Genomic DNA, 10,444 nt, shown 5'->3' with positions numbered 1-10,444 from the left:
TCCTGGAGTCTGCGTTGACACACGACACACTTTTCAATAATACATAGTTAAAAAGTTAGACGTTTTCCTGGAGTCTGCACCTTAAACAACAACGTAAACACACTGACTGACGTACTTCTGTGGCAATTTTCCCTTATTTCCTGTATTTCCTTTGCCTCCTGGAGTTGACACACGACACACACGCAGTACACTTTTCAATAATACTTAGTTCAAAAAGTTAGACGTTTTCCTGGAGTCTGCACCTTAAACAACAACGTAAACACACTGACTGACGTACTTCTGTGGCAATTTTCCTTTATTTCCTGTATTTCCTTTGCCTCCTGGAGTTGACACACGACACACACATAGTACACTTTTCCATAATACAGTTCAAAAGTTAGACGTTTTCCTGGAGTCTGCACTTAAACAACAACGTAAATTTCCTTTCCTTTGCCTCCTGGAGTTGACACACGACACACACATAGTACACTTTTCCATAATACAGTTCAAAAAGTTACCGCCGTTTTCCTAGTCCCTGTACAAGTCTTTCTGCAAGGGTAACAACAAAAACAACAGGTGGTTGGTTCAGGCTCTTTAACGGCTCCCTCAGGTCAAAGGAGGTGAACTTGGGTCAGACCTAAAATAAATCAAGACAAGGCTGTTAATACCGAGATGAAGAGCATTTTGATATATCTTTGCAGCTGTGGAAGATATAATATGGCATGTATGGTGTGTAGAATGAGGCTACATTCATTTTTCTCCCCGTTACAGGAGTGCCAAAATCAAGGCTTGCATGTCAATGGGTTATCTATGGAGTCATTATCAAGATTAAAATCATACATAAAACCTTCCCTTGAATATTTGGTTACTTGTATGCCGCTAATATATGGCAGGTGAGGTGTACAGAATGAATTAAGTTGCATGCATTTCTTTTATTTCCCACACAGGACTGAATATTAATGGGTCACCTGTTTCTTCAGTACCAAAATTAAGCTAACACACCTTTCCTTTAATATTTGTTACTCCTAGGCCGATAATGATAACCCTGAACTGATTTATAATTCATTTTGGCGGGCAGGGATCAGCTGATGATGACGATGGTGTGACGTCACGTTAGAATATTCTCTCATTATTATAAATTCTAACCGAAGGGGGGCTTGTGAACATCCCCAAATATTTAAACATGAAAAAACACCATTATTACTTTATTATTCAGCGCTGAAAAGTAAAATATGGGAATGAAAGATGAGGAAAATAACAAAATAAAAAGCGGGTACATTTGGCGGGGCTTCATCAGTCACGTTCAAAAGCGCTCCCGTGATCTCCTCTTAATTACGTCCATTAGTGAGCTTAATTTGGGTGACTTTGCCGTTAATCTTCTCGTATATAATAGCAAGAAACTCCTCAGCGGCATAGTAGAGAAAACAAAAGCTCAGAAAAGAGGTAAAATGGGGGTGGTGAGAGAGGGGTGTGGCTGGAGTGACTGGAAGATGTGACCTGAAGGGGGTGTGACCTGAAGAGGGTGTGACTTATAGTGGTTTGACCTGAAGGGGGTGGTGACCTGGAGTGGCTTAACCTGAAAGGGGTGTGGCTGGAGTAACTTGAAGGGGGTGACCTGGAGTGGCCTGAAGGGGGTGTGATCTGGAGTGGGGGTGACCTGAAGGAGTGGCTAATAGAGTGACCTACAGTGACTTGAAAGGGGTGACCTAGACTGGCTTGAAGTGGTGTGACCTGAAGAAGTGGGTGAAGGGGATATGGTCAACAAGTAGGTGAAGGGGATATGGTCAACAAGTGGGTGAAGGGGATATGGTCAACAAGTGGGTGAAGGGGATATGGTCAACAAGTAGGTGAAGGGGATATGGTCAACAAGTGGGTGAAGGGGATATGGTCAACAAGTGGGTGAAGGGGATATGGTCAACAAGTGGGTGAAGGGGATATGGTCAACAAGTGGGTGAAGGGGATATGGTCAGAACAAGTGGCTGAAGGAGTTATTTACCTCTGATAATGGGGGTCAGGACACATGCGGGTCTCATTAGGTTACAGACACACCATCATATCCGTTAATTAATTAGTTTGTGTTGTTACTGAAGTTTCGTCCTTAAAGCTGCATGATTGTTTACCAAAAATGTGGTAGTGGCTGAAAATCGAAGGGTGTTGTTTATCAAAAATTTAATGCTTGGACTCTCTGGGGGCAAGTTTGGGGTGATGCTCATTTCCACATGCTTGATCAGACCCATTGTGGATTTTAAATACCTCAATCTTCAAAATTCCAAGTTCATTGTTGTAGTTTCACAAGAGCTTCCAAAATTCAGCTGGTTGATGATCCTTCCTTTAAGAATAAAAGAGCCTGAAAGATTTCTGAGGCAGTGCATGAACCGAGCCATCTACTATAAAGCCAAGTGGGTTCTCGGTCTTCTAACAGGATTGGAATGTTACTTGTACCTTAGTGTCGAGCTCCTTCATCATGTGTCATATTGATTTTTCTCCTTTTTTTTCAGAGTCTGGGGTTAAGGTTCTTACTGCTTCAGCATGGGATCAGAAACAGACCTTCAGAGTATTAGTGAGGCTATTTTCAGGAATGACCTCACTTCACCAAGATCTGCATCACCCTGTATGCCCCATGTAGTCAGGGTACAATGGGAACCTGATGACCATCTTGCAGAACTATGTCACATGTTGCAGGGTATGTGCTGGAAGATGAGATTGCAAAGGAACAAAATTATAAAAAAAATATTATAGATGGAGCTAAGCACACAGGAGCTGCCTAGTGTAGGCCAGCTAATCTCTTGGTCTCCTTATGTCACATCTTCATTTCTCCCACCTTTTAGTTAATACTGAAGCATGTACTTTAGCTATTTTCATCATATGTAATATGTTACCAGAATACTACCTTTGTAACTGATTGACATTTTAATCTTGTTCATTGGAGAAAGGAGTGCAGATTCCATGAAAGCTCTTCAGTCTTTGGTGCAGCTCCAAGGAAGAACAGAGTGATCAGTGAACATTGTCACACCAGCTAGATCATTTTTAGGATGTAAATGACAAAATTTGTTGTGATATATGCGTGTAATAGGCAGGAATCAGTCGTCAGTACCTATCTATATCCTCTCTTATCATCATCATCATCATTTCATCGACGCCTGCTCCTAGGAGCTCCCACCAGGGGATGGCCACGGCAGAAGAGCTTCCAACTTTCTCTATCCAGACACTCCCTCCTTGCCTGCTCAAAGTTTCTCAAAGATCTCCCTCCATTTCGCTGGAGGTCGTCCTCTAGCATTCCCTCCCTCTATCTCACTCACATACACCTTTCTGGTCATCTTACTCTCCTCCATTCGCTCCATGTGGCCAAATCACTTTAAGGTCTGTTGCTTCACTTCTTCCACCACTCCACACCTCTTTCCTTCACCCCTGTGACACATTCCAAAATGCTTTTACACACTTTTCATTACTCATTCCATCCATTCTACTCACACCAGAAGCACTCCTCAAATAACTCATTTCCACTGCCTGCACTCTAGACCTCTGACTTTCATTCCAGGCCCACGTTTCAATTGCATATGTGAGGGTTGGTACTATTATTGTATTTCTCAAATCCCCCTTTACTTCCATGCTCACACTTCTGCCATTCATGATTCGTCCCAAAGACCCTACCATCCTTCTTCCTTGCAATGCCCTTTCTCTTATCTCACCCTCCATACCACCATGCTTACACATAACTGATCCAAGGTACTTAAACTCACTGACCTCCTCCATTTCTTCACCATTCAAAATTATTTTGCATTCTTTTTCACATTCAATTCCCACTCTATATGGGCATACAAAATCTTTACACATTTAAATTGTCAATCATAATGTTCCAAGTAGAATGCAGTAACCTGTCTTTACAGGTGCTGCAGCAGAGAATGTAGAGAGCCAGCTGGTGCAGTACGTAGAAAACAAAATAGAACCAACCGGCTGGAAAGCTGTGTGGACAGTTCCACCCAACCTACCAAATTCTTCATTCAACTTGAAACAGGAGGCGTGTGTTTATGTCGATGTAAGAAGAAAGGACTTACTCAACCACGTTTATTATTTTCACTGTTGTGGCTTTAGAGATACGTACAAAAGATTTAGGAGTCAAAAAGTATGTCCTGCGTTATGTAAAACGTTTTGAGTAAAATCAAATTTAGGTGTTGGCCAAGTCACTAACCTTAGCCTCTTGTATTGCAGGAGCTACATTCCTCTCAGTCACACAGTAAAATACAATACAATATTTTCAGTAGCAATGCCTCAGATTGTTTTATGTCAGCTAATGCAAATTTGTTTCAGAAGTTTATGGATAGTATATCACCTTGAAAGTTTATAATAAAGACACTTAGCAAGTTATTATTTTTATTTTACAGGTCATTGATGTCAGCCGGGAGAAGCTGACAGCAGCAGTGAAGGTGCTGAAGCCAGTTGGCAACATGCTAAAGGGAGACTTGCACCTGATTGAAGAGGCCAAAAACAAGGTGGTAAGTCATATGGATGTTCACAGAGGCAAGCTTGGGGTGTCTATAAAGGCCTCAGACATGACCATTTTGACCAGCATTCTGAGGTAGAAAAAAATTAATACAGCCCAGTTACTTATCATTCAGTATCACAGGAGCCAAGTCCTTCCTCATTGCCTCTTTTGACAATGGAAGACAAAGACATGTTTCAAAATATTTTTGTCTTATTGAAATTACTAAATAAGAGGAAATTGGATCATCAGGTATGACCAGGAACAATTTTTTTCCCCACAAGTCCAGCTGCTCAGGAAGAGTGAAAACAGATGTTAAACGAAATGATGATGACAAAGAGACAAGAAAATTAACAAAATTACAAATATTTAACCGTATATTATTTGAAGGTGAACTTTACTAATACAAGAAGAGTTCAAAATTAGATTAACTTCATATGTGAATAAGTGTTTTCATATTAAAAGATTATTTTCATATCCTATGACAGTTCCAAGTCCCACTGATCGAGCTGTCAGTACTTGCAGACCAAGAGAATGGAGCGCTGGACATGGTCAACACTGCAGAAGTCATCTGCCAGATAAAGTAAGTATACAAGTTCTTACTGAAAAGAAATTGGCTATAATTCTGCAAGGTGGAAGTTTTAGAGAGTCACTATGAAAAGTCATGAAGCTGCTTGCACTGTACCCAAAACAATGTTTGACTTTTTTGCAGATTTTTCTATGAACATATTTGGCAACCCTGGGACCTGGAGGAAGAGAACACTGCCTTTACCCACGCTGTCGTCACTTCTCGGCTGAAGCTGTTAGTGGTTATTGCCTATTTCTGATTTAGAAGGCTTGGCTTTCCATCTAATATTAATTTTACTTGATTTTTAATCATGAAATAGTAATTATGATTTCATTACAACATGGGGGACAAAATATTGAGACTGATTTTTTTTTGTCAGGTTTTCATTACTTAAATTTCTGGAGAGAGCTTACCTGGATGAAGGTTTGGCAAGAGGAAAGTCAGGGTTATAAACCCTTACAGAGCTTTACTGATGTTAAGGTTTTAAGCCAATGCACCAAGCTTGTCATCACTTCATGCATGTGCTGTCAATATTACCATAAGTTGAAAATAACCAGAGCTCAGTGTGTTTACTGGACTGAAGTTATAAATTCTTTTCAGGTACCAGGACATACAGGATGGCCTCATTCCATCATCAGTGGCTGCCCATCTTAAAGCCATTATCAGAGAAGCTTGTGCTACACTGAAGGAGTTACAGAATATTGAATCAAGAAATGAAGCAAAAGGTTTAGATTTTGAAATGGATGAAAAAGATGTTGCTCATCTCTTCAAGCTCCATAAGCAACTGGAAAACCTAAAGGCTCAATTTGAATTGTTGAAAAACCCTATCCTAAGGTTTGATTTGTCAGCTAATTTTTGTCAAAACAAAGGGATGACAGCTGTGCTTCAACTACTCTATTCTCCACTGAAATAAAACATCTGCCAATCTTACCAATCACTCTTATAGGATACTTACAGCCATGCAATACATAACTTGTCCCCAAATTCTGTTTCCATGAATACATAACTGCTCAGTAACAATTTATCTTCAATGTTTCAGGGAACTTTCAATTTTCCCGACACAGGAGGAAGAGATGCATGTTAAAAAACCTTATTCCAAGGTGAAGATAGTGGCCCATGGCCTTACTACATCACAAATGTTGAAGCAAATGGCTATGCTGCCAGAACTCATTAAGTCTCTGACTCAGGTAAGGAGCAGTGTTTCACCTGGACTAATTTCTTGTTAGGAACACTTGTCAAAATTGTTATGTACCCTTTTTGACCTCAATCTGCCTTTGCAAGTTTTCCTGGACCAGTCACTGATAATGATGATACTGACTCGAGTCTCAGAGTACATTTGTTTAGTCAGTTTTATCTAGATTTATATTACTTATTTTATAATACTGTTTTTAAGAGCACAAGCCTGTTGCTTAGTGATCATTCCTTGCTCTGAGAGGACCAAGTGGTGTTATTGTAACGCTAGTTAATTGTTAATATCTCAGATTACTGATGAAGACTTGTGGCAGACCTGCTCCACCCTGCAGGACGCCATTCATGCAGCTCACGAAGGAGATGTGATCATCTTGCTCCCTGGGCAGCACACACTCTGTCAGCTAGGATTTTTATTTGCTAAATGCGGAACACTTATTGGTGAGTCCTGCTTAGGGGAGACTTTAAAATGTCTTCACCTCCATCTTATCATAGCAATGTAGATGGACTAAGGAGTAATGGAAAATAATAAAAATATAAGTACTAAGATGATATGGTTAGTTCATGAGTGATTTTCATATATTTCAGGGCTTGGAGAAGGTGTGGTGGTGGAGGGCAAAAGTGAGAATGGCGATGTGTTGATGGATATAACCGGCAATTTCACCATTCAGAACATTGTCTTGAAGCCTGGCCCCGGACAGATTGGAGTTGTAGTACACAATGGCCTGACAATCATGCAGAAGGTTACAATTATGGGTAAATATTTTAATATATTACTGTTCAACATGCAGACAGTCAATAACTTAAGAGCCCCATGATTCTGCATTACTTTCTGCCTCCAAACCACTATGTACATCATATATAGGTAGATAGATTGATATACACAGATGTGTTAAGTCATGTGGCCCTTTTAAGTAAGTGGTCTTTCCATGTTTATGCATATCTGTTTTTGTTCATGTGTTTGAGGCCACCTGCTCTGCCATGCTTGACATGGAAAGTGAGATATATTGATCTTAATTTCTTAACAGCCATTCTTGCAATTTCCCTTACTTTCCAGGTGGAAAATGGGGTGTGCTTGGTCTGAAAGAAACACAGATGGATATGAACCAAGTATCTGTCCAGAATTGTAGTTCTGGAGGGATTGATTTCAGGGATGGAGCTGCTGCCAGCATTTCTTCATCAACTATTAAGAACTGTAGAATTGGCATTCAGTTTGAGGAAGGAGCAAAGGTAGGTCTAGATTATATTGCTCATCATGTGATCACAAAATACCTCATGGTTATTGTCATCATCATATAAAGTCCAGAAGGGAGTCAAAATCACCATTTACACTTGAATTAAAGGAATGTTCTATGCAAAAAAAAAGAAATATAAAAATAGTTAAGAGGGGAGCCAGTGATGAATCTGAAACTCTTGTATCAGAGGAGCTCTGTCCCTTTCAGTCATATTCTGGGACCCTTGGCGGAGTGTAGAAAAGCCGTTCTTAATTTCCATGATCTTACTAGAATACTAACCACTATGTAACTGTCTGTGTGCATTTTACCACCACATTCATCATAAAGGCTGCCACTGACCATTAATAATTAGATAATTTCCTTGTTTATATATTTTTTTTTTATTTAATTTTTTTATTTTTTTATTTTTTCCAGGTATCATTGTCCAGTACAAGGGTTGAGCACAATGAAAAGTATGGCATGGTGAAGCTACTGCCTGAAGGAAAGGAATGTTCAGCACAGGAAACACCAGCTGAGGCAAAATTAGCATGGTATGTTCATTTGAATTTGAGGTACAAAAGTTATAAAAGTTGAGTGTTGCTAGTTTCATTGGGCAATCATTCCTCTTCTACTTTTGTGTATTTTTCGGTTTCTTGAGACAACCCCTCCTATTACTATATACAAAATATGAGATCAGTGATGTTCATACTTTTTTCTTTCTCCAGTTTGTTGCAGAATGATACAGAAAACACAGTGGAGCAGAATGGTGAAAATGTTGCAGTACTTTCAGCTGCCCTTATTTCTCCAAAAAATTAGAGGAGACGCTGTTGTCTCATTCCCAAAATACTCCAACAATGATGGGCTGCATGCCTCACACAGTGCTGCAGCTGCAACTATATAAAAGCTGTATATAAATGATTTGTAAGTGGTAAGCATATTTTTATATAATCACAGTTTTTTTTAAATAGATATGATTGTATTTGATTCAAGCTTTGTTTAGTCTATTAAGAATGCAATATAGAAAAAAGTATAATATATATGTATCAATTATCAGTTTTTTTATAGCTTCATTCATTTTAGTCATACCGTAATAGATTTATGGCTTACCTGTGCTTAGTGAATCACACCCTAAGTGAGCACATGCAACAAAGTTGTCATTCAAGTACAGACAATTCAGTGCTGTATTTCCATGCCCAGCAACATGGAAGCGTAGTAACCAAATTTTTTCTAAAAGAAAAGTTTCATTAAGTGTATTATTAATGCCACAAGTGAAAGAAAAGCAGATTGGGAAAATAAAATATATATAGTCAAAGCTCATACAAACATTTTAACAAGTAATTAATATGACTAGGCTTATTTTATGATCATTATATTAATAAAATGTATAATTTTACTTTTAAAATACTGAGCCTAACCACTACGATGATACATTAAAGTTATATTTACGTTAAAGTCAGCAGCATAAATCAAATTCCACAGGCACTTGCCATTATGTGGCAGGGTTGTTCCTATAAACTCTTTACAGTTAAGTGAACAGGTTTTCCAATATAATTCACTCACCTCTCATGCACTACATAGCACTGTGTACTGAGCTACTGAATCTGCTTGCACCCAGTTCTTAAATTCCTTTTCCTCTAGCTTCTACCTAAATGCTTGCCATTATCACATACTGCACATTCCCTCGTCCTCTAGAGGGTTAACCCTACTGGTATCCCTCCCTCTCTCATTTGATTCACTCATCCTTCTTTAGCTTTTTATTATATTATAATAAACCAAAACAAATGGTGATTTTCATAATGGTTTTCCTTATCATGATTGAATTCCTATCACCAGAAGGCAAATAAACAAAATATTGAGCCACAATTATGTGCAAAATCATTGGCCCCATCACAACCATTCCTGTATTACTCTAATTACTACCAAGCAGAACAGCTTGATAAAATCAACAGTACCCAAGATTGCAGATAAATTTTTACCTAAACTTCACCGAGTGTTACCTACCAGGGAAGGTGATCATATTCAGCACTAAATGCTTTATACAACCCAGACTTTGCTTCTCTCAAAAAGCCAGTACTAAAGTATTCCTTATGGCCTGAGGATGAGAACTCGTATATGGTAGTGCATGACCCTTACAGACCAAGTTGCAAGTGATCTTGGCCCTTGCAAGTTTCATGGCATTAATGAAGCCGAAACTTTACCAAAATTACAATTAAGGTGCAGACCCGTTGGAAACCTGTCAATAAAGGCAAGGTTATAATCACAGGTTGAGCTTTGCATTGTCTGTGCTCCCTTTGGGTGATCTTTCAAGATTTCAATCAGGTTCCTGCTGTCCATAGCAAATGAACTGCATGTAATGAAAAACATTCAGTGAAATGTTTAAATTATGTTTACAAGCCTCAAAATGAGTTTGAAGTCTTGAGCAATTTTTAAAACCTGCACCATTGTTGCTCTATCATTTTTAGGTAAAAAATTATACATCTACATCTTCAAATTAGTGCATCACTTCCTGATACTTTGAAATACAAGATTTTTAAGTTCCAGACCCCCACTATGATAATGTAATGGGCATGAAAACTGATGAAAAGGATTCTTTATTGGGATGTATGAGTCATGATCTGATGGATGATAAAAGATGAACTGTTTGTCTATTATTCTCTTTTGTAAGAATTTGAGGGTTCTAAAGAGAACCCAGGGATAGGGTAGGATTATTGGTTGGGAAGGACAGGATTGGATGGGAAGGACAGAGGATTGGATGGGATGGGATAAGTGGGACTTGTAAAAAAAGGAATGGGTAGGATGAGTAGGTTAAGGAATCAGGGCAGGTAAAGGATGGAGATCATAAAAGGCATCAGGACAGGGGAGGGTAAACAATACAAGGGGAATATAAAAAGGTAACACTAACATTTGCACATAATATCAAGCACTCTTTGGTTCACTCATAAGAACATTTGAGTCTAGACACAGACATCCCTTCTTTCACACTTTCATACTTATACATTTACCTATTTTGTCACA

At 38.9% G+C, this 10,444-nt stretch overlaps 1 protein-coding gene across 3 annotated transcripts; it reads left to right on the top strand.

Moving 5' to 3' along the window:
* The first annotated feature begins 1,252 nt into the window (after positions 1-1,252).
* LOC127002188 (SHC SH2 domain-binding protein 1 homolog B-like) lies at positions 1,253-8,673 on the top strand. Of its 3 annotated transcripts, none has more exons than XM_050867880.1 (13): positions 1,253-1,323; positions 2,478-2,662; positions 3,867-4,015; positions 4,362-4,472; positions 4,948-5,042; positions 5,172-5,261; positions 5,628-5,861; positions 6,067-6,214; positions 6,509-6,656; positions 6,804-6,971; positions 7,273-7,445; positions 7,865-7,980; positions 8,155-8,673. In XM_050867880.1, the coding sequence occupies exons 2-13, from the start codon at positions 2,509-2,511 to the stop codon at positions 8,243-8,245; spliced, it is 1,677 nt and encodes a 558-aa protein (XP_050723837.1). In that variant the 5' UTR covers positions 1,253-1,323; positions 2,478-2,508; the 3' UTR covers positions 8,246-8,673. The 3 variants fall into 3 exon arrangements, with proteins under 3 accessions (XP_050723837.1, XP_050723836.1, XP_050723838.1); XM_050867879.1 differs by having other exon boundaries at positions 1,254-1,422; XM_050867881.1 differs by lacking the exon at positions 1,253-1,323 and adding an exon at positions 1,483-1,501.
* The last annotated feature ends 1,771 nt before the right edge of the window (positions 8,674-10,444 follow it).

This window comes from Eriocheir sinensis, chromosome 22 (assembly GCF_024679095.1).
Source record: "Eriocheir sinensis breed Jianghai 21 chromosome 22, ASM2467909v1, whole genome shotgun sequence".
Taxonomy (NCBI): Eukaryota; Metazoa; Arthropoda; class Malacostraca; order Decapoda; family Varunidae; genus Eriocheir; species Eriocheir sinensis.
The sequence above is the reverse complement of the archived record's forward strand: the minus strand, read 5'-3'. Positions and strand labels throughout refer to the sequence as shown.

What these genes read in the sequence shown, in the direction of transcription:
- LOC127002188 (XM_050867880.1), top strand. Translation starts at nt 2,509, where the DNA reads ATGGGATCAGAAACAGACCTTCAGAGTATTAGTGAGGCTATTTTCAGG. An exon ending in GTCACTTCTCGGCTGAAGCT is followed by an intron (nt 5,262 to 5,627) that starts GTTAGTGGTTAT and finishes AATTCTTTTCAG; the next exon opens with GTACCAGGACATACAGGATG. An exon ending in GCAGAAGGTTACAATTATGG is followed by an intron (nt 6,972 to 7,272) that starts GTAAATATTTTA and finishes CTTACTTTCCAG; the next exon opens with GTGGAAAATGGGGTGTGCTT.